Raw genomic sequence first — 25,091 nt, 5'->3', positions numbered from 1 at the left:
AAAATGGGAGAAAATATTTGCAAAGTATGCATCTGACAAAGGTCTAATATCAAGCATCTATAAGGGACTTAAACAAATTTACAAAACAACCCCATTAAAAAGTGGGCAAAGGACATGAACAGACACTTTTCAAAAGAAGACATACATGCATGCTCAGTATCACTGTGGAAAGCAGTGTGTTGATTCTTCTAAGAGCTAAAAACAGAACTACCATTTGACCCAGCAATTCCATTACTGAGTATATACCCAGAGGAATGTAAATCATTCTACCATAAAGGCACATGCACACGAATGTTCACTGCAGCACTATTCACAATAGCAAAGACATGGAATCAACCTAAATGTCCATCAATGACAGATTGGATAAAGAAAATGTAGTACATATACACCACAGAATACTGTGCAACCATAAAAAAAGAACAAGATCATGTATTTTGCAGGAATATAGATGGAACTGGAGGTTATTATCCTCAGCAAACTAATGCAGGAACAGAAAACCAAATACCAAATGTTCTCACTTACAAGTGGAAGCTAAATGATGAGAACTCATGAACACAAAGAAGGCAACAGCAGATATTGGGACCTACTTGAGGGTGGAGGATAGGAGGAGGATGAGGATTAAAAAACTACATACTAGGTACCATGATTATTATTTGACTGATGAAACAATCTGTATACCAAGTCCCTGTGACATGCAGTTTACCTATGAAACAAAGCTGCACATGTGCCCCCAAACCTGACATAAAAGTTAAAAAATAAAAAATAAAAATTGGCAAAGCACTCGAATAGATTTCCAAAGGAAATATATGAATATCCAACAAACCCAAGAAAACATACTCAACATCATGGGTCATTAAGAAAATGCAAATCAAAACCACTTCTCTCCCACTAGGATGATAAATATAAAAAATAGAAATTAACAATTGTTTGCAAGGATATGGTAAAATTGGAATCTTGCTGATAGGAATGCAAAATGTTGCAGCTACTGTGGAACACAGTTTGGCAGTTTCTCAAAAATTTAAACATAGAATTACCATATGACCCAATGATTACACTCCTAGCTATATATGCAAGAGAAATAAAGACATACACCCACACAATAACTTATACATAAGCCGGGCGCGGTGGCTCAAGCCTGTAATCCCAGCACTTTGGGAGGCCGAGACGGGCGGATCACAAGGTCAGGAGATCGAGACCATCCTGGCTAACACGGTGAAAACCCGTCTCTACTAAAAAATACAAAAAACTAGCCGGGCGAGGTGGCGGGCGCCTGTAGTCCCAGCTACTCAGAAGGCTGAGGCAGGAGAATGGCGTAAATCTGGGAGGCGGAGCTTGCAGTGAGCTGAGATCAGGCCACTGCACTCCAGCCTGGGCGACAGAGCAAGACTCTGTCTCAAAAAAAAAAAAAAAAAAAAAACTTATACATAATTGTTTCTGGTAGCATTATTCACAACAGCCAAAAGGCAAAAACAATCCAAATATCTATCAACGTATATTGGATAAACAGAATGTGGTATGCACATAAAATGAAATATTAATTCATAAAAAGGAATGAAGTATTGCACATGCTACAGTGTAGATGAACCTTGAAAACATTATGCTAAGTGAAAGAAGCCAGACACAAAAGGTCACATATTGTACAATTCCATTTATGGGAAATATCTAGAATAGGTAAATTCATAAAGATAGAAAGCAGATAAGTCATTGCTAGGGACTAGGGGGAAAAGGGAATTGAGAATGACTGCTTAATGGGTATGGGGTCTCTTTTCAGATTGATGAAACTGTTTTGAAACTAAATAGAGGTGATGGTTACACAATATTTTGAGTGTACTATACATATCACTGAACTGTACACTTTAAAATGGTTAATTCTATGTTACGTGAATTTCTCTTTTAAAAAGAGAATAAAGATAGCACGATTTGGAAAAAAATGTATACAGACGTATATTCTTTGGGTCAATGGCCTTCATCCTTTTAATATTACATACCCCTTTGAACATCTAATGAGAGCAATGGATGCTATTCTCAGCAAATGTGCACATACAATAAAAATGTATATATCCAGCCTAGGTGCGGTGGCTCATGCCTGTAATCCCAGTGCTTCGGGAGGCTGAGGCAGGGGTCTCACTCGAGATCAAGAATTGGAGACCAACCTCGGCAATGTAGGGAGACACTGTTTGTACAAAAATTTAAAGAAATTAGCTGGGAGTTGTGACGTGCACCTGTAGTCCCAGTTACTCGGAAGGTTGAGGGGAGAAGATCCCTTGAGCCCAGGAGTTTGAGGCTACAGTGAACTATAATTGCACCACTGAACTCTAGCCTGGACAACAGAGTGAAACCACCACCACACACACACACACACACACACACACACACACACACACACAAAAGTTCGAACATAAGTTTTAGGGGTTCATTGGTTAATAATGCCTGAACCCAAGGAATAGATGAGCTCTCTTTAACATGGCTCAGCTGCTATTTGTGTCTTCCCCTTCTTATCTCTTTGTCAGGCAGCTGCTTCTTCTTTCTGTCCTTACCTTATGGTTTCCTCTTTTTCATGATGTCAACTTGCTTATATAAAATAAAAACATACATCCACACAAAAGCTTATACATGATTGTATATGGCAGCATTATTTACAACAGCTAAAAGATGAAAATGACCCAAATATTCATCAACATGATGGATAATCAGAATGGGGTGTGCACATAGAACAAAACATTATTCAGGTTCCTAGGGTACAGATCTTCTCACAAGAGTGTGCATACTCCACTACTTCCTAAACATATGCAATTTTACATACCATTCCAGGTGGCCCACAGACTTCATCAATTGGGAATACTTGGTCTAGGTCAATATGGACAGCATGGCGGAACTCCTTAGACACTGGCCTAAATTTGCTCAGACAGTCATAGTTTAGTATGGACTGACAGGCAGCAACCCTGCAGCAAGGTTAGGCTCCCTCTGGGTTCCCTGGAGACACAGAGTTTGGGGGTGAGAGGCCCACCAGACTGCACCAGACTGCACCTTTTAGGCTAGGCAGGAGGCAGCAGACAGGGTCTAGGGAGGTTTTCACTCAGGCACTATGAATAAGGGCAGAGAACAGGCAGGTTGCAGGGGACTCTACCCCAGCAATCACTTCTTCAGGCCTCATGAAGGCCCTCAGCTGCAAGGGTCTAGAAGAGATCTGTTCTGGTTTTTTTAGTGGCATGAACAATGCTCCACTCTCTGCTGGGGCTGGGTTATCCCTGTGGGAATTAGAGGCAGGGAGGAGGGAAGGAGTCAAAGGCATTTACTCATATCACCACCTTGGTCACCTGTCCAGGTATATTCTTGGAGTGAGCAACAGAGTCATGTGCCTGAATGCAGGGGATGAGAAATTCTAGAATATGAGGGGGTGGAGGACAACACCTTCCCCTGATCTTGGCAGAGCAGGGAGGATAGGACCATTTCTGCATCCTTCACATCTCCTGCTGCCTTGGTCTCACAGCTCTTCCCTTTGCCTAGAGCTAAACCTTTGAATGAAAATAGCCATGGGCCAAATTTTTTAAAGAGACATTTTTGAATTTTCTGTCAACCATCAGATTCCAGCAAGTCTATTTAGCACTCAGTAATCGTTTGGGAACATTAAGTTGTGTGTGTGTGTGTGTGTGTGTTTTAAATAGAACGTGAGAGAACCAGCTATTTATGAAATTTTTTTATTGTATATTTTGCTTGTTGCCAATTGAATTCCTTGTGTACATGGCAAAAGATAATATTATGAATTTAATTTGGTCTCTCTTCTGAGTAAAAAATTTTGAAATCTTTTAAGTTTTTCTCTCTCTTAAACACTTTCTCATAAATGAAATTGCTTTATTTAATTTTGTGCTTATAAGAATAATCCATGCTGAGGAGAGTGAATTAAATAAGACCAAAAATATTAAAAAAATAAAACCCCTATTTTGACTACTTGTATCCCTACTTGACAATCCACCTTGTACCCATTATGAGAAGACCTGGTCCACAGGCAGAATGAACATCAGTGGCTGCGTGTAGAATTAGATCGAGTAGGTGTCTTAGGATAACAGGAGAGAAAGAAAAAAAATTCCTCCGAGATGTACCAATGGCCAATAGCTCTAGAAGAAGGTGCAGCCCCTCCCTGATAACCACGGAAGAATAAATACATACCACACAGAGAAAGGGCCACATTTGACTTCTGGGATTAGCAAAGACCAAAATTAGTGACAGGGCCCCGTGCTGTGGGGCAAGAGAGAGGGCTAAGCGGGGGTCGGGGGTGCGGAGGGCGCTCAGACGGAGAGACTAGTGAAGGGAAGAAGTGGGCTGGCTCCTGACGCACTTTCTGCGGGTGGGAGGGGAACTAGGGACCCGAGCCCACTGGTGACGTTTTTCTCACGTGATCTGAAGCCGACGTGTGCAGAAGTCCCTCTCCTCCAGGTACCAGCTCTCTGTTTCCGTGGAGGAAGGCAGACTTCAGACTGAGGGACAGAGAAGGCAACTGCCCTACAGCCCTGCAGGTCGGTACAAGTCGGGGACCCCTGAGGTAGGGATGGCAATGGACATAGGCTACAGAGGATCGGATCTGCTTTCTAGATACCGCCCCGTTCCACCCCCATTCATTTTGGCGCAGAAATTTTTTTGTGTTGGGCAAGAGGTATGGGTACCAGCTTTTATTTCCCTGGAGAAGTGCAGGCTTCTGGCAGAAGGAAATGTGAGAAAGAGTCATTTTCCCGAGATGGCTACGAATCCATAGCCTCCTGTGGATCCCTGTGGTTGGGATGGCAGAGGGCAAAGACCAGAGCGGGTCCAGGACTGGATTCTCTCCACTCCTTTCCCGACGCTCACTCATTTGGTGCAAGAAATGGAGGGCTTGGTGCGGGGCGGGGAGGAGGGAGGGGGGCGGAACTCGAGAGAGGTCAAGGGTTGTGAATTGGGTACCAGTTGGGAACTCCTAGGAGGCGGGCGACCGGCGATGTCTGATGGAGGAGGAGGAGGACCAGGGAAGAGAACAGCGATGAAACGGCGAGAAAACAGCCTGATCCCTGCAAGGCAGCGGGAGGCGGGCGCAGTCAGTGACCCCAGGCTGCGGAGGGCGGACCCTGCAACGGGTCCAGGCCTGAGTTCCCGGTGTCTTTTCTCCATCCTCCTTCCATTTTGGAGACGGAAATGGTGGGCTAAGGGGGTCAGGGGAAGGAGGTGCTGTAGAAAAAGGGAGACAGAGGTTTGATCTGGGGATCAGCTCCCTATCCAGGAGGAGTGGCTTCTGAACTAGGAGGATTGAGATGAGGTAGCAGCAAGACCAAAAATGTTACCGGGTTTGGAAATAATTTGTCTCTTGCATTGCAGGAAAATGTGGGCTTTCTGTGTATGTGGGGAGGAAGGAGGTGGCAGGGGTGTTTTGGACATTTCTGCCTGGCCCCCTGTCTCTGTCACCACCATTTTCAGAGAAGTGGTGGGCTCTGCTATTTGGCTACCCTGAGGTGAGGGATTTGGAATGTAGAGATCTGAGTGCAGCAGAACACTCTGTCTTCAGAACATTCTTGTCTCTAACCCCACTCATTTTCGTGCCAGAAAAGTGAGATAAAAATTTGGGAGGAAGATTCAGAAACATTGAAACGCTTTGGAAATAATCTTTCTCGCCTGTTTCCCAGAAGTAGAACAATGGAGGCTCTTAAGAAGGAGCTGCGGAAGGGGAATCAGAGAAGGCAAGGGAAAGGGCAAGGAGGTGATAGGAGCTGGGAAAGTTTTGACAAATAAGGTCCCAAAGAACCAGTGTCCAAGTTACCAGTCATTCACTTTCTCAATTTCTCATTCACCCACCTGTTTCTTGTCTTTCTGCAGGTCTTCAGGTCTGTGGTTGTGGACACTAACCCAGACAAGAAAAGGAAAGACCTGCAGTATCAGTGCAGGTCAGTGGGAGAGGGCTACTGCACCAGGACCCTTGGGAGTAGGAGTGACTTAAGCCAGAACAGAAGTTGGGGAGCCCACTGCCTGCCACCCCTCCTCCAATCCTCCCTCTTGCAGTTTCGGGATACATGACTGCTGTCAAGACCCTTAGGGAATATGGTGATCTATGGCTGGTGAGGATAGAGGGGAGAATAAGAAAGTAAGAGAATGGAGATGTAGCATCTGTGATGCCCCTTGAGGATATAAGAGTAGCCCTGAAATCTGAGAACTGGCTATGGTTCTGTTCTGTCTGCAGTTTTATAAGTCTTACAACTGCTTGTAAGGGGAAAAAGAAGAAAACTGCCCAGGATTTCTGCAGGTCAGTGTAAATTGGAACTACTCAGTTAAAATTGGTATGGGTAGGCATAGCCAAGGCCAGAGCAAAGTTTAAGGGCCAATATGCTCCTATGCATTTCTCAGGACATCCTCTTTAAATGTAGGGAGAAGCACCTGTGGAAGTTTCTGTAAGACTGGCTCATGTGAACATTTGTAAAGTGAAAAGGAAAGGAAGGAATGTAAGGGTGGGAGTGTACCTGGAAGATGGGATAGGGTCAGGAAAACCTTAAGTTAAGAAAGGCAAGTACTATCAGGACCTGTGTTCAACTCCCAAAGCCCTAGTGTCCTGTGTTTTCTTTTTGTCTCCTAGGAAAGGCAAAGAAGGGAACATCTCAACATGGAAAAGCTCTACAAAGAAAATGAAGGAAAGCCAGAGAATGAAAGAAACCTAGAAAGTGAGGGAAAGCCAGAAGATGAAGGAAGTACAGAAGATGAAGCAAAGTCAGATGAGGAAGAAAAGCCGGACATGGAGGGGAAGACAGAATGTGAGGGAAAGCGAGAGGATGAGGGAGAGCCAGGTGATGAGGGACAACCGGAAGATGAGGGAAGCCAGGAAAAGCAGGGCAAGTCCGAAGGTGAGGGCAAGCCACAAAGTGAGGATAAGCCAGCCTCCCAGGCAAAGCCAGAGAGCCAGCCGCGGGCCGCCGAAAAGCGCCCGGCTGAAGATTATGTGCCCCGGAAAGCAAAAAGAAAAACAGACAGGGGGACGGACGATTCCCCCAGGGACTCTCAGGAGGACTTACAAGAAAGGCATCTGAGCAGTGAGGAGATGATGAGAGAATGTGGTGATGTGTCAAGGGCTCAGGAGGAGCTAAGGAAAAAGCAGAAAATGGGTGGTTTTCATTGGATGCAAAGAGATGTACAGGATCCATTTGCCCCAAGGGGCCAACGGGGTGTAAGGGGAGTGAGGGGTGGAGGTAGGGGCCAGAAAGACTTAGAAGATGTCCCATATGTTTAATGTCTTTGGCCTTTAATTCTGATTTCTCTAATGGGAATATTGCCAGTCCTGCTTTTCCTGGCAGGCATTTGCCGGGCTATGTGCTTTAACCTTAAGCTGATACTTTCCTTTAGGTGTCACTCTTGTTACCAGCAGACTTTTGACCTACCTACAGTGCTCTGTCTTTTAGTAGAGGATTTTCACCCATGTGCATGGAATAAATGTTCATGGTACATTGTAAAATAACAATAAAAAAGAGTTTTCAGAACCATGTATACAGTATCAGTCCATTTCTGAAAAAATAAAATGTTTACATAATACATCCATACATGGGGGACACTATGCAATTGAGTAGACCAAAGAGAAATAATGATTTTCTTTGTGTGGTGGGACTGAAAATTATTCTTTTTCTCATATGTACTTTTTTCTAATCTAAAAAACACAGGCTATTTTTGTTTTAAAGGAAGTAATAAAAGGTAAACAAAATAGGAAAACAGTAAATACTAAGCAATCAAAAGAACTATTCATTGATCATATGAAGGCAGTGGAGACACTTACAATTCTTGTTGGAACACAAAATGGTAGGTAAAACTCACATTACCCCTGGGACTTGAAGTTGGAGGAATCAACCTGGCAGTTACTACAGATTCATTGCTGTAAGAGACAGCCTTGTGTGAAATGGGGCTAAAACTTACCTCCCAGGACTGTGGAGTAGATCAGATGTGACGCTTGAGTCTGTGACCTATGTTAGGCTGGCTCCTGCCCTCTCCCCTGCACTAATAGTACCAAGTCAGACAGTTGGTGAGGGTGTGGAGTGTTGCTGAGGGAGATCTCACCTGTGCCTAAAAATAGGTACAGGAAGCTGAGAGATAGGTGCCACTTTCCCCTGGGTGATGCCACATTTGTTGGGTATTGTGCCCCCTCTCCAGGATCCTGCACCCTCTAAGGCCCCCATTGTTGCTGGTTGGCTAGAGTCTTCAAGGTGGTGAATTGAATCCCCAATAGGTTCCCTTCTGTGGAAAATGTCCCTCTTTTCTCTTTATAGTTATGTTAATACTGATGTGAAATGTGGGAAAAATGCTTCATAAAATCTTAACTAATATATTTGTCAGGCATTACAATTACCTTACTAGACTTGCCCTTTAAAGCAGAGTTTATCTTACTCATTTTGTTACTTCATAGCACATAATAGAAGCTTAAAAAGTAACTATGTTAGTTATTGAGTCAGAAGGCCTCAGTTCTTGGCCCAGTTCTGCCCGATTGAATACATAGCCTTGAAACTGTAATGTTATTCTTTAGCAACTGATACTTGCCACATCAAAAGGAACACAGCGGGAGATGGATTATATCAAAATTCATTTTTAAATGATTTTAACATTGGATATAGTAGTGTTTTTCAAAGTTTGCTACTTACTAGCAGACCTCTTGCATCAAAATCACCTAAATATCTTGTTGAAAATGCAGGTTCCTGGCTCCCACCTCAGACCCAATGTGTCAGAATCTCTTCTGATTTGTCTCCACAATGTGTGTGTGTGTGTGTGTGTGTGTTTGTGTGTGTGTGTCTGCATGTGCCTTTTGCTTTTAGCTCATTTTCATTTTTATCAAATGAATACACACACAAATTTTTTAAATCCTATAGTACAAGAGTTTTTTTAATTATTAAAAACTGCAGTTTTCCTTGCCATTCCACATTCCCACTCCCCAGAGGCTACTACCATAGGCAACTACCATAATTTTGTTTTAATCTGACATTTACCTCCACATTTCTGAATAATATGTATATGCTGCTATTTATTTTTTAACAGCTTTATTAAAAGGTAATTCACATACCATAACATTCACCCTTTTACAGTATACAATTCAGTGGTGTTTAGTATATTAGCAGACTTCTGAAGTCATTATCACTATCTGGTTCCAGGATATTTTCATCACCTTAAGAAGAAATCCCATATCCATTAGCACATAATGTCATGCCCACTCCCCTGTTCTCCTAGCATCTGGCAAGCACTGACCTCCTTTCTTTCTCTATGGATTTGCCTATCCTGGACATTTTGTATTAATTGAATAATACAATATTTGGCCTCTTGTGTCTTGCTTCTTTCACTTGCCATATTTTCAAGGTTCATTCATATTGTAGCACATATCATTACTAAACTTTGTATACATATTTTGTGTGTAGATATATTTTTGATTCTCTTATGTATACACCTAGAAGTGGAATTGCAAAGTAATGATAACTCTGTTTAGATTTTGAGGAACTTCCAAACTGTTTTCCAAAGCAACTATGGTATTTGACAATCCCACCAGCAGTGTAGGAAGTTCCCAATTTATCCATATCCTCACCAACACTTGTTATTGCCTGTATTTTTGATTTAAACTGTCTTAGTGGATATGAAGTGGCATCATATTGTGGTTTTAATTGGCATTTTTCTAATTGCTAATGATGTTCATCATCTTTTTATGTGCTTATTAGCCATTTGCATCTCTTCTTTGGAGAAATATGTATTCAGATCTTTTGTCTCTTTCTAAATTGGATTGTTTTCTTATTGATGAGTTGTAAAAGTTCTTTGTTTATTCTGAACATAAGTCCCTTATCAGATGTATGACTTGCAACTGCTATTTCTTGACTTGTTTATTTTAGTCATTAAGATTTTCTGATATGATAATGGAGTAATTCTTTCTTACCATCATAACCCCATTATCTATTGCCTACCCCCAATATGGCTTTACCACATACAATGTTTATTTTAGCAAGCATCCCAGTGACTCTGTTGCTTAACTTGGAGGACCATTTGTGTTTGTCAGGTTAGGCTAAGCTTATGCTGAAGTAGCTAACAGCTCCCAAACCTCAGTGGCTTAACACAGCAAAGGTTTCTCAAACTTCATGAAGGTTGGGGATAGAGAAGCTCTGCTCCTCATAGTCTGTCAGGATCCATTGCAGCAAAGAGAGAGCGTGTATGAGGATCTCAGTCACTTTTCTACACTGTGGTCTAGAAGTGACAAAAATCACCACTATTCATAGCCCACTTCTTCATATTTCTAGCTCCTTTAATTCTGACAAGATTTCTCAGAGAGCTGTTATTTATGCCCTCTACATAGGAGATTGATTTCTGAGAGAGCTGTTATTTATGCCCTCTATATAGGTGATTGAACTGAGGTTCAAAGAGGAAAATGATTTATTCAGTGTTCCATTCCAATAAAGAGAAGAGCCCAGATTGAAATCCAGGTTTATCTGGCTCTAATGCAATAATTCTTAGCTAGTTTCCTTTCCTTTACTTTTTTTTTTTTTTTAGATGGTTCCTTGCTCTGTCACCCAGACTGGAGTGGAGTGGTGCAATCTCGGCTCACTACAACCTCCGCCTCCTGGGTTCAAGCGATTCTCCTGTCTCAGCCTCCTGAGTAGCTGGGATTACAGACACATGCCACTGTGCCTGGCTAATTTTTGTACTTTTAGCAAAGACCGGGTTTCATCATGTTGGTCAGGCTGGTCTTGAACTCCTGACCTCAAGTGATCCACCCGCCTCGGCCTCCCAAAGTGCTGGGATTTCAGGTGTGAGCCACCATGCCCAGCCAGTTTCCTTTCCTAAACCAAGGATTTCATTTTCATTTTCACTTTATTGTCCAACCAGTCCTTTAGGATGTCAGCAAAGTGATGTTTCCTTGGATGACAAACCTAAAGAACAAGGCTCACAGTGGCATTGCTGCCTCTGTCATCAATGCCTTAGAGAGGCATTTTCACACCAATTCACAGCTTTACCGTACTGCCCCCCAAATTGCGAACTGTTTCTGCAGTGAATGTGGGTGTTCAGACAGGTGGTAGCATCCCTTTTCTTTTGAATTGTAGGAACACATGCTCCTACAGGCAAGGTCTTTTTGCTTGGGGTTCCTTAAATTTTGGGGCCTGAGTTGACTCAAACACTAGAAGCATTGTTCCAAGCAAACACAGAACTGAAATCACCTCATAAACACCAAAACAGGTCTAGGCACAATCAAGGCTCTTCTGAGAGTCTGAGCAAAATAGATTGGGATTATTTTTCCAACTACATAGCTACCCAAACTGTTCTAGGGGCTGTTTCACTGCACTCTGAGAGAATGGTTCAACCCTCCTACCTTAACCCCAAATTATCTGGTCAAATTCAGATTGCAGTTGGCTGTGACAAGGACAAATACCTTAAATTTTTTATGCTGTAAAGTTTTATATCCATCCCTACAGAAGTGTCCTTCACACCCCAAAAGGAAAGAGGACAGGGAAAAAATCGAAGCTTTATAACAGAAAAATGAAAGCAGTTCTTAACACTGCTTTGTGTTGAATTTATCACCAGTTCATTCAAGCCAATAGAAAATGGCCAATGTTGCTAAGCACAACCATTTAATAGAGGATATGAACTTTACTTCTCCCTCACTTCTCTCCCAAACCTAGGAAGTGTTTTTGGGATAAGTAGAAAAATGCTCTTAAAATAGATTCCAACTGTCTGTCCGCTACAAGCTCCTAGAGCAAAAGGGTATATGTTGTTTATGGGAACCAGAGGGAACCTTAAATTGAATATACTATTATGTTGTAAAATGAACAACACAATTGCCAGTTTCAGCTCCAAACGGAGAGCAGAAAACAATATAACTTACACATCTACAATAGGGGGAAAAGTTGGATAAACTGCAATACAACATTTTTTCTTAAAACCACCAGAGAACTCAGGTCACAGGGCAAATGATCATCCTCAAATCTAGAGAAAGACACTTGGTGGGAGAAATAGTAGTAACCAAGCATTTCCTTACCTGAAATAGATAACATCAAATGCCACGTAGGTCAGTTAAAGAAAATTGAGCTAGAAATTGTCAATTGATTTCTAAAGACTAAGTGAGGACCAGCATGAGAGTATGTGAAGTCTCCGAGGGTCACAGACACAAAGGAACTTGCACCTTCCTTCAGGCTTAACTCTAGAAAGTCCACTAGATGTTCCCAGTGAAGATCAGTGGGAATCCAAAAAAGGTTGCCCTCTAGCGCCAGCTAAGAGAGGGAAATAGCAGTCCTTGCTGACATTTCAACTAGATCCATCTCTCTTAGTAAACAAAAGTCTTGATCTGCAGGAAGAAGGACAACAAAACCCATATCATGAAGTTACTGGTGGAAATCCACTGCAGCTGAGGAAAGCAAACAGGAAAACAAAAGCTATATGAAGGGGAGGGTGCAGGCATGTGTGCTAGGTCCAGCATTACATGTGGAAGAGAGGCATGAACACATGTGAAGTCTACACCACCAAAACTCAGGCTCTCAGTGCTTACCAAAGATGAAGATGTGATCAGAACATCAGAGAATGCCCTTTCTGCTCTCCAGAACCATGCTAACAAATACTGAGTAAAAATATAGTGAATGACAGCAAGGGACATATCCTTCCTAGGGAGTAGTAGAAAGGGAAAATGCAAAGCCAGGTGGAAAGAACTAGATATATATGGGAAACAAACTGTCAAACTCAGCCCAACTTCTGAGTAGATTTAAGCAAACCTTCCACCTAAAACATAGCAGAAGGAAAGATATAGACATACCCAAGCATAAAATCTATTTACCTCGGTGATTACTGCCTTATACATAACCCAGCTTTCAAGTAAAAATTATGAAAAATAAAAAAAGACAAGAAAATAAAACATTCTGAACAAACAAATTAATCTCCAGAACTAGAATCAGATATGACACAGATTTTGGAACAATAAGACCAATAATTTAAAATAACTATGATTGATGATCCACTGCCATGGCAACATGAGGTCTGAGGATATACTCCTCAGTGAAACTGGTGAAAGAATATAACTATTTAAACTCTTTGGAAATGGTCCTAACGGCAAATAAAGAAACATTTCTTCAAGAATATCCACTAAACTTAATAAGAACAACGAAATCTGTGGCATTTGAACCAAGATTCTCTTCTTGTCTTCTCACTTCCAATTCAGCATCATGAAAACACTCCAGAAGGGTGCAGCCAAAAACACAGGTCTCACTCTCTCCCACCAGCTCATACTTGGACGATCACGCTATTTTTCCCAGACAGATATAAGTTCTCATCCTGCCTTGAGCTATCTGTTGCAGAAGCTAAATCCTGGAAGAGTGCAGCTGACAGGTGAGGGCTTCCTTCTGCCCAGGCCCCACTCATTAGAAGGTGGCTTTACTTCCAGCATAACGTGCTGAGAACATTGGGGCACCAATTGCCTGGGAGGGGCAAGCTAAGAAGAAATGAAGGTAATGCCCACTCACAGTCAAGTGCCCAGCTCCTAAAGCAGAAGTTCTATTCAGAGAGAATTGTGCCACCATTCCCATCCCCAGCTCCAGAGCCTTGTGTAAGAGTTTTTGGCCAGGGAGAGAGTCATGCTTTAAAACTCAGAGCTCTAAATCTCTTTCCAAAAGAACTGATTTCATTTGTCACTCAGTGTGGAGAAACTGAAGGCTAAGGTGCTATAAAAATGGAGGATGTAGTGAAAAGCAATTAAGAGGAAGTCGGTAGATTCAGGAGAGATGCAAGCTAAATGTTAGACCAGCTAGTTGACCAGAGAGAACCAGGGAAAGACACAGCTAAGTAGAGTGCTCTTGGGGTCAAAGCAGATCTCAAACACTCACCTCAAAAACTACCTCTGCAGGCCGGGTACGGAGGCTTATGCCTGTAATCCCACCACTTTGGGAGGCCAAGGCAGGCAGGTCACTTGAGGCCAGGAGTTCAAGACCAGCCTGGCCAATATAGCTAAACCCTGTCTCTACTAAAAATACAAAAATTATCCGGGTATGGTGGCACACACCTGTAATCCCAGCTACAGGGAAGGCTGAGGCACGAGAATCGCTTGAACCCGGGAGGTGAAGGTTGCAGTGAGCCGAAATTGCACCATTGCACTCCAGCACGGGTGACAGAGCAAGACTCTGTTTAAAATTAAAAAATAAATAAATAAATAAATAAATAAATAAATAAATAAATAAAAAAAAGAAAAGCTATCTCTGCAAAGAACTCCAAATTTAATAGCATGAACCTGTGGAGCATTCTATGCCCTAGTGCATTGTCGAAAACAATAGAGCGATCAACCAGCAATTAGTGTAGCTCAACAGCCAGGTGTATCCAGGGAAAGAGATGGTGAAAGACAAAATTGCAAAAACCCAGATTGACTGTGGACAGACTTAAGGCTGTGCCCTGTGAAGAGTGATGTAACAGGCTTTACACAGCAGGAGTGTGGGGGAAAACATAGTCTATAAACACATACTTGCTTTCTTTTCTTTTTTCATCTTCCATGCAAGATGAAATTATATAAAGTAATAATGATGATAATGGTTGTATTTATAATATGTATACATTATAACATTCATAGACATAATATGAAAACAATAATACCACAAAAAGTGGGAAATGGGAATAGAGCTATATAGAAGTGAGGTTTCTATATCTCACTAGAGTTAATTAGTATCAATCTGAAGTAGATTCTGATAAGTTAATACGTATATGCCAAATCCTAGGGAAGCCACTAAAAAAAATTCCAAAAATATAATGAAAAAATTATTAAAGAAATTAAAATGCTTCCTCAAAACATAGTCACTTAATGCAAGAAAAAAGCAGGAAAAAAGCAAAAGAGAAACAAGAAAGACAGAAGACATACGACAGACAAAAGGTAAGTTGGCAGACATAAATCCAATTATATTAATAATAACATTAAATGTGAAGGATTAAACAATTCAAACAAGAGGCAGAGATTGTCAGACTGGATTTTTAAAAAGATCCAACTATATGCTGTCTACAGAAGACACACTTTAGATTCAAAGACACAAATAGGTTAAAAGTAAAAGGATATATATACACACACACATATATACATACACACACATATATACATATATACTGTAAACAACAAAAATAAAGCTGGAGTAGATATACTATTATCTGACAAAATGGAATTTAAAATAAAAAATTACTAGAGATAAAGAGTGATATTTTATGGTGATAAGATGTATTTAATCAGAAATACGATGCAATCTATCAGAAAGATGCAAGAATATTACACACATATGCAATTAGCAACTGGGTCCCAAAATGAATGAAGCAAAAAGTGACAGAATTTACAGGAAAAAAAAAAAGACAATTTATCCACAGTAATTGGAGAGTTCAATATTCTCCAATAATGAATAGAACAACTAATCACAAGATTAAAAATAAAATTTGAACACTGAAAAAATACTGTAAGCTAACTATATCAATAGAATAAAAACAATCCACACTGTTCTCCAAAAATGCAGAAAATAGTTCAACAAAATCCAACACCCTCTCATGATTGCAACAACCACGCAACAAATTGTGAATAGAAGAAAAGTTTCTCAACTTGATTAAGGGCATCTACAAAAATCCCACTGCTAATATCATACTTAGTGGTGAAACATTGGATGCTTCCCCCTAAAATATGGAAAAAGACAAGAATATCTGCTCTTATGACTATTCAACATCATACTGGAGGTTCTAGACAGGGCAATCAGGCAAAAAATGGAAAGAAAAAGCATTCAGATAGGAAAAGAAGATGAAAACATTTCTATTTGGAGATGACATGATCTTGTATTAATATTTAGAAAACAGTAAGGATAAACTAATAAACTATTAAAATTAATATACAAGTTTAGCATGTTGTAGCATACAAAATCAACACACAGAAACCAATTGTGTTTGTATATGGAATCAATAATTGGACTGAAAATGCAATTAAGAATACAATTCAATTTACCATAGCATCAAAAAGAATAAAATATTTAGGTATGAAATTCATAAAAGAAGTGCAAAATTTGTAACTTGAAAACTACAAAGCACTGTTGAAAGAAATTAAAGATCTAAATAAAAGGAAAGGTAACTTATGTTTAAGGATGGGAGATTTAATATTTTTAAAATACTAATACTTTCCATTGATCTACAGGTTACATTCTATTCCATTGATCTAAGTGTCCATCCTTATGCCAGTACTGCATTGTCTTGATTGTTGTGCTTTGTAGTAAGTTTGAAATCAGAAGTGTGACTCTTTCTAACTTTGCTGCTTTGTTTCTTCTTGTTTTGTTTATTTTGAAAACTTTCTGATATTCAGGGTTCCTTGCAATGGCATGCGAATTTTAGAATTAGCTTGTCAAATTCTTTTAAAAAAATTCCAGTTGGGGTTCTGATAGGGATTGCATTGAATCTATAGATCAATAAATTTAGTGTATTCCTTATTATTATCTATATACAAGACCATATAATTTCCAAACAGATATCATCTTTCTTCTTTCTTTCCCATCTGGATTTTTAAAAATTTCCCACTACTTTTATTTAGTACAGTAATCTAAGTTCCAGTCCATGAAGTAAGGCAAGAAAAAACAAATAAAAAACATACAAATGGGAAAAGAAGAAATAAAACCGGATTCACAGACAACATGATTATCTAGTAGAAAATCCTAAAGAATTCTTGAAAAATTCTAGAACTCTTAGGTGAGTTTAGCAAGGCTACAGGATATGAGGTCAACCTGTCAATTTTATCCCTATATACAAAAAATGAAAAATTAGAATTAAAAAAAATTTTAAATGCCATTTACAATAGCACCAAAAAATGGATCACTTAGGTGTAAATCTAACTAAGTGTGTGCAGGACCTATTTACTGAAAACAATAAAACACTGATCAAAAGAAATTAAAGAAGACATTTTAAGAGGGAAACATTGTGTTTATAGATTGGAGGAGTCAGCATTATTAAAAAGTCAGTGCTTCTCAATTTGGTGTATATCCCAATGAAAATCAGAGCAAGTATTTCTTTTTTAAATTAATTTTTATTTATTTTATTTTATTTTACTTTAAATTCCGGGATACATGTGCAGAAGGTACAGGTTTGTTACATAGGTATACATGTGCCATGGTGGTCTGCATCACCTATCAACATACATCATTTAGGTTTTAAGCCCCGCATGCGTCACTATTTGCCCTAATGCTCTCCCTTCCCTTGCCCCCACCCTACAATTGGCCCCAGTGTGTGTTGTTCCCCTCCCTGTGTCCATGTGTTCTAATTGTTCAACTCTCACTTATGAGTGAGAACATGTGGTGTTTGGTTTTCTGATCCTGTGTTAGTTTGCTGAGGATGATGGCTTCCAGCTTCATCCATGTCCCTGCAAAGGACATGGTTTCATTCTTTTTTATGGCTGTACAGTATTCCCTGGTGTGTATGTGCCACATTTTATTTATCCAGTCTATCATTGATGAGTAGTTGGGTTGGTTCCATGTGTTTGCTATTGTAAATAGTGCTGCAATGAACATACGTGTGCATGTGTTGTTACAGTAGGATGATTTATATTCCTTTGGGTATATACCCAGTAATGGGATTAGAGCAAGCATTTTTGTAGATATCAACAAGTTAGTTGCAAAATTGAAATGAAATGTCAAAGGAAATAGAATAACCAAAACATACAGAAAAAGAAGGACAAAATTGGAGGACACACGCTAACCAATTTCAATACTTTCTATAAAGCTACATTAAGCAAGATGGTTTGCAAACAGAAAAATAATAGGTACATGGGTCAATGAAACGAGACAGCTCAGAAATAAACCCATACAAATACAGTCTACTAATATTTGACAAATGCACAAGGGTAATTCAATGAAGAAAGAATTGTCTTTTCAGCAAATGACACTGAAACAACTAAACATCTGTCTGAAAAAAAAAATGAACCTTATCTCATACATAATATCTTGCACAAAAATTAAATCAAATATATCAAAGACCTAAATGTAAAATGTAAAATTATAACATGTCTAGAAGAAAATATTGGAGAAAATCTATATGATCTTAGGTGTGGTGATGAGTTTTTTGATATAATACCAAAAGCTAACAACTTTAAAAACTGGATATCATAAAAATTAAGAACTTTTGCTCCATGAAAGACACTGTTATGAGAATGAAAATACAAGCCACTCACTAGAATAAAATATTTGCACATTACATATCTGATAAAAGATTTTTATCCAGAAGAAATAAATGACTCTTAAAACCCAATAAAAGAAAAGCGAACCCCAAAAAGGGGTATGGGAAGTAAAGATATGAACAGAGACTTCATTAAAGTATATATTCAGACAACAAATATGCATGTGAAAAGATGCTTAGCATCGTGAGTAATGAGGGAAATACATATTAAAACCACAGACAGATACTACTGTACACTTAGGATGCTATAAAGTCAACAAACAAATGAAAATCCTCAAATGAAAAAATAACAAATTCTAGTGAGGCTGTGGAACAAAAGAAATTCTCATTCATTGCTCTTTGGAATGCAAAATGTTACAGCCAGTTTAAAGATCATTTTGACAATTTGTTATAAAGTTATACATACAATTGCCATACAATCCAGCAATGCCACTTCAAGGTATTTACCCAAGTGAAATTAAAATGTATGTTCATATAAAAACCTGTACCGAAATGTTCATAGCAGCTTTATTCATAATTTCTCCAAACTGGAAATATCCCAGGTGTTCTATAGCTGGTGAAAATATAAACAAATTGTGGTATATCTGTACAATGGAATACTATTCAGTAATTACGACGAACAAACTACTGATTCAAATATGCATCTCAAATGTATATTGCTAAGTGAAAGAAGCCAGATTCAAAAGGATGTGTATTGTACAATTTCATTTACATGACATTATGAAAAGGCTAATTTATAGGGATGCAAAACAGAGGCTGTCAGGGGTAGAGTTGGGAAGATGGGTTGACTACAAAAGCACCACACAAGGGAAATTTCAGGATACTAAAACTCTTCTGTATAGATACTATGGTGGTAGATGCATGACTTTGTGAATGTGTTGAATTCCACAGAACCGCCAAAACATGAAAGGTGACTTTTGCTTTATGTCAATTAAAAATGTAGGGGGAACTCAAAATGGAAAGCATACTGTGGCACATGAATCTCACTGTATCACAGATGTATGACATAACTTCACTAAAAAGGGTGTGGGAAAAAGGAGCTGACCTAATTTGCTTTGGAAACCACTGTTTTGACTGCATACTGTAAAGCTCAAGAAAAAAACTGTACATAATGTTGTATTCTGGTTGGGAATTTTATTTCTCATGGGGTACATGATAGCCATTTTAAACTACTTTATACACTAGAATTAAATAAGTAAATAAATGACAGACAAGAAGAACCAGGTTTCTCACTGCCAGAGATAGAAGGTGAAAATAAGCAAGAGATGAGAAAGCTAAATGAATACTTGTGGTAATGGATTAGAGTCAGTGTGTCAGTATGAGCTTATATATGTGTATATATAATTAATATATGTGCAAGTATGTGTGTATAAACTGTTTAGTATACATGTACACATGTATCTACTTGTTCTATCAACTGAGAAGTCCTAGAATCAATGACACCCCAATAGTAACCAGCACAATCAATGCCCAGATCTTAATTACTAGATATGATTATCCAATTAAAGTAACTAAGACTCCCTGGATAAATGGTTGATCATGGGGCTGGGAAAAGGAAGATAAAAGATGAATCTGGTACATCTTGCAGTGCCAGAAGGCAAGGAGACAGAAAAACAATGAAAGAAAGCCCACCTGAAAGAGCTCCCAATGGCCAAGGCTCAAACAATTTGAACAGCAATAGCAATAACAAATGATAGTATTGGATTATAGCCCAAAGAATTTTTACAAATCCGTGAGTCATACTAACAGAAAGAAATAATTGTATCAATAAATAAGTGGGGCGGGGGAGAATGGGAAAGTCTTCTTACAGGGTAATTTGAAATATTAAATGTAAAAGGAATGAGGGATATTTTAAAAAATCACCATCAGCACATCATAGTAGTAATTGCTGCAGGCAAAATTCACAGTATAGTTGCGTAGTCTTAAATTATCTGCCCCCAAATATTTATTGATTACTGTAGTTGTTTTCAAGCATGTATTCACAAATTCATTGACACTCCTCTCTCCAGGAGGTAGAGTTTAATTCCCCACCTTTTTAGTATGGGTTACATTTAGAAACTAGCTTCTAACAAATAAGAGTAGTATGAAAAGGGAAAAGTAGTAACTTTACAAGTGGAGAAACCCAGAAGGGAACCTTAACCAAATGATCAAAGTTAACATCACCAGTGATAATTCGTTCTAATATCATATAATCCTGACATTAGATGAAAAGGGCACTTTACCTCTGTAGTATTCTTTCTCAAAATCAAAAATCCCAATCTAATCATAAGAAAATATCAGAAAACCCAAACTGAGGAACATTTTACAAAATACCTGACTCTTAAAGTGTGTCAAGGTAATGAAAAACAAGGAAAGACTAAGAAACTGGCACAGGGTAGACTAAATAGACATATTAGCTAAATGCAACACTGTTTCCTGAATTGAATCCTGGAACAGAAAAAGGACATTAGTAGAAAACCTGGTGAATGAATCATTTTTATTTAATAGCAGTGCACAAACAGTAACTTCTTAGTTTTTATAAATGTATCATAATTACTGGGCAAAGTTGGGTGTAAGGTATATGGAAATTGCGGCATTCCTTATAGCTAAAGTTATTTCAAAATGAAACGTTCAAAAAACAGACCAGACTTTTTTTTCCTTCTCTTTGGGTGCCTTTGGTACAGACTGAATCTTAAGAACTCAAAATAAAACTCTAAATGAAAGAAAGTGACCTAATAGTTGAGGAAGTAAGTGAACATGAACATGTCATTAAAGAAACTTATTATCTAGTGAGAAAGGGGGGTTTGACAGATCACACTTGACAGCAATTTCTAGAAAAAAATGAAACAATTCCATATTTATATCAAAAATTGGAACTACTTACTAATATGTATGTGTTATATGTATATATGCATGGAACTATTCTCTAAATACTGTTCTGCCACTTTTTTCACTAAAAAATATAGCTTTAATAAAATTTCATGTCACTACATGTGCATAATTTTACTCCTTTTTATATCTGAAAAATTTCCACACTCTAATTTATTTAACAATTCCCATATTAATGGAAATTTTAATTTTTTCCACCAACATGACATTTCCACATTGGAATGGTTTACAAAGTTGAACCAGATATAGTTTTTGTCCTTGTGGCACTTCGAGACTAGTGAGGGATACACAGTAGAAAGCCAACAAAACAGGGTGGAAGTATTAGGATGGGTAAATACGGGGTCTAAAGAGTCATGTGGCACTGGCAACTAATGCAGAATCAAGAGGTCAGCAAAGCTTTCTTTGCATTATAAATTGAATTTTTAGAAGCACCTGATTTGCAGCAACAGCACACTCTCCCCCACAACTGTGCTTCTGCCACAGGAAAGAGTTGCCTGGCCAGCTGAGATGTGCTTCTCCACCAACCCAGCATGATCCTCTACACAGATGCAGACCTCAAGCCTTAAGAAAAGCAATCTCAAAAATCTTGCTGAGGTGGATCTTGAGCATGCTGTTACATATTAAAAGTCTAAGCAGTCAGGCATGATGGTCAGGCCTGTGATTCCAGCACTTTGGGAGGCCGAGCGTGAGGATGGCTTGAACCCAGCAGGTTAAGGCTGCAGCGAGTTGTTATGCCACTGCATTACAGCTTGGGCAACAGAGGGAAAATCTGTCTCAGAAAAATAAGTGTAAGCAAACCCACTCAGGGATATTTGAAATGGCAGTAGTTACAACACAGCACTTTAGGTTCATAGCAATTCATAAGCATTATGCTCTGGATAACTAGAAACTTCTTGCCACAATCATCTACAATGTATGCAGCATTTAGCTGTGAGTTCAGACAGTGTGCAGAATCATGTGGAAAAGATCGTAAGTATCATAAAAGCTGTGCTTCAAGTTATATTCACTTACCTAAATGTGGCCAATGACTTTTCTGGATATTTTGCAGAATTTGTGAAATGTATTGTTGCCAAACTTGAAAAACATACCATTATATCAGGGAATGTGGTGATGGGGGATAGCAGAAGAGTTTCTTCTTTCTGGAGCACAATCTAAGTAGAAATAAGCCCAGGCTCTGTGTGTACCAGTTGCACCAAAACGTGGCTACCCTTGGTTGTGCAAAGTGATGGAATGTACTGAATCTGCCTTCATTCTGAAGGGGCAAATCATCTCAGATGGAGGCTGCTGGAGTGCACACCTTAGGATCTGGTAGCTAAAGCTTTGGATCTGGGGAAGATTTTGCCATGTAAGGAGTGATACTTTCAAGCCATACAGATCATGCTAAAGAAGTGATAGATGAGAATGGTCAGCTCAAGTTCTATGGGATGAGCCTTGAAACAGCAATGAAAAAAATATGCAGGAGGAGTTGGTAAATATAGAGTATCAGAACGCAAGACTATGGAAGGAACATAGAAAACACTATTCTGGATACTGTGGTCTTATATAAGAGCTTTCTGGATACTCGAATGGTAAAATGCTGACTGCTTTCTCCTCCTCTCACATAACCTGGAGGACTTTGGACTTTGGAACTATTTCTAGTGCTCTCTTGGTGCACAAAAACAGGACATTGATTGGCTCAGAGGCCCAGGGTTTCTACTCTCCAGAACTCATACCCTTATTGTTAAAATTAATGTGTACACCTTTTTCTTTCCTTTTTAAAAAGATACAGTTTTTACTTCAGTAGAATGCTATTTTCAAAAATTTACTTATATTTGAAATCTACTTCGATTGACTTAATTTCAAAGGTAGCTGAGTGTTATATTGACACACTGAAATTGCGCAGCAACAAGGATGAAGGTGAAGGCCTGTATCACCTGACTCTTTGTCAGGTGTGTACCAGTGAGCTAACTAATCTCTACTGTGAGTATTTAGGAAGACAAGGTCAATAACCTTTGCCAATAGCTCCATAAACATGGTATTAGTATTGCTGTGGCTATGTGTAAAGCAGAATAAGTAAAAGAGAGTACAATAAAACTTCTGCTTCAATTTTGTGCAGGCAAAATGAAGTTTGTCTGTGAGCCAAATGGCAAATAGCTCTTTCTGAGACCCTGAGATGCCTGAGAGACCCAGTGTTTAACAGTACTAGAACCACCAAAGAAGCATAATAGCTGGAGCCTGATCCTTGCTCCCTACCCTCAACTCACATCTGACCATCTTCCTGGTTAGATACCCTCCACTCCCAACACACACACACACACACGGAAAGGCACAAGGTAACCTTTGTTAAGGGTTACATGAAAGGTGCAGATCTCATGTGCAGCAATGACAGAGGAGGGAGAGATCACTTCCAGCTTCAGAGGCTGGATGATTAGGTCTTGGTCTCTAAGAACAAGCAGGACCAGGATCTAGGAGGAAGAGGAGGGCAATCAGGAAGAAGAAAATGGCAAACAATGACAAAGAAAAGTATAAGGCATGCTTGGGCACAGTGACTAAGGGTTTAATACTATTATTTAAAAAATTTTTAATTTGATCTCACCGTTTCTGTAGACACTGAAGTAAGGGTTTATTTTGGATGGGGCAGAGAAGGAGATGATGAAGCTAGAAACATGTCCTGAGGCTCAATTCTGATGGAGGCTGAATGTCAAGATAAGGAGTGTAGGATTTATGTGGTGAGTGGTGAGGTTACCATCCAGGGTCACTGAGCAGGAGAATGACCACTGAAAGCAGGGACAAGGTAATGTGTAAGGTGGATTAAAGTGAGAGAGGGAGGCACTGGAGGCAGGAAGTCCAGAAGTGAAGCAATAAGGGGCTAAATCTGTACATGGATGTTTATAGCAGTTCTTTTCATAATTGCTTAGAGCTGGGTACAACTCAAATGTCCTTCAGCAGGTGAATGAATAAGCAAACTGTGGAATAGCTAAATAACAGAATACTACTCAGCAGAAAGAGAAGAATAAACTATTGATACATGCAACAACTTAAATGAATGTTCAGGGCATTATGCTGAGTGAAAGAAGCCAATCCCAAAAGAAGCCAGTGCACAGAAATTTGAAAATGAAATCATTTACATAATATTCTGAATAAGACAAAAGTATAGTAATGGGGAATATATTAGTGGTTGCCAGAGTTTAGGGAAGGCAGTAAAACAGGACTACGAGAGACAGCATGCAGGAGTTTCTGGGGGTGATTGAACTGTAATCTGATTGCAGTGGTGGTTAAACAAATCTATACATTGGTTAAACTTCACAGAAGTGTACACACACACAAAGTCCATTTTGCTGCTGATAATTTTTCTTTTAAAAGATCAGAGTTGTTCCTCACTAAATTGGTTACATTTAAAAGAGTGGAAACATTTGGTGACAGGTAATGATTAAATCTTTATAATTTGCTAGTTATATTTATATTAAAAAGCTCTCTCTCAAACAATAGAACATTTATCCCTCAAGTGTGGAAGAAATTTGTCATGCTTCAACTATGAATCATTAAGTCCAAAAAATATTTATTTTTTCCAACCCTTCCTTTCTCTTCTCTGGTGGGTGTTATTGTTGACTGAGGTATCCTGCTGTGACCACCCTAGACAAAAGACCCCCTCTGCCTTCTTCTGACTCTCCAGCTGGCTCCGTTGGCCAGAATGCCACTCCAGGAACCACCATCCTTCCAAGTACCAGTGGATTCTGAGTTGCAGGGATATCAGTTTCCTGTTTAATATTAGTTTTTACAGCAAGGTTGTTCTCTTTGCTTTCTAATCATAACAATTATGCATGTCAATAGTTCTTTTAATGGGACACAGTGGATGATACCAGACTATCTCAAGAGTGCCATGAATGAATGAAAATGCCATGCAAAGAAGCCTCATGCCTGATGGTGAGATACAGGGAATTCTTTCTTTTCTGAGTGTTTCATGAGTATATATTTCCCAACAACAAAATGTTTTCCAAGAAACATATTTCTTTGAGTTCCAAAATAATTTTACTCAGTGGAAAGCAAGCTTTTCTGTGGACTTATCTGATTAACAAGATACT

At 39.2% G+C, this 25,091-nt stretch overlaps 1 protein-coding gene across 1 annotated transcript; it reads left to right on the top strand.

Moving 5' to 3' along the window:
• The first annotated feature begins 4,406 nt into the window (after positions 1-4,406).
• Positions 4,407-7,489, top strand: TCEAL5 (transcription elongation factor A like 5). Its single transcript, XM_010355298.2, has 3 exons — positions 4,407-4,514; positions 5,839-5,906; positions 6,590-7,489. The coding sequence occupies exon 3, from the start codon at positions 6,617-6,619 to the stop codon at positions 7,235-7,237; it is 621 nt and encodes a 206-aa protein (XP_010353600.1). The 5' UTR covers positions 4,407-4,514; positions 5,839-5,906; positions 6,590-6,616; the 3' UTR covers positions 7,238-7,489.
• Positions 7,490-25,091: the final 17,602 nt, after the last annotated feature.

The sequence above is a fragment of the Rhinopithecus roxellana genome, chromosome 7 (assembly GCF_007565055.1).
Source record: "Rhinopithecus roxellana isolate Shanxi Qingling chromosome 7, ASM756505v1, whole genome shotgun sequence".
Taxonomy (NCBI): Eukaryota; Metazoa; Chordata; class Mammalia; order Primates; family Cercopithecidae; genus Rhinopithecus; species Rhinopithecus roxellana.
This window is presented reverse-complemented; position numbering and strand designations above follow the sequence as displayed.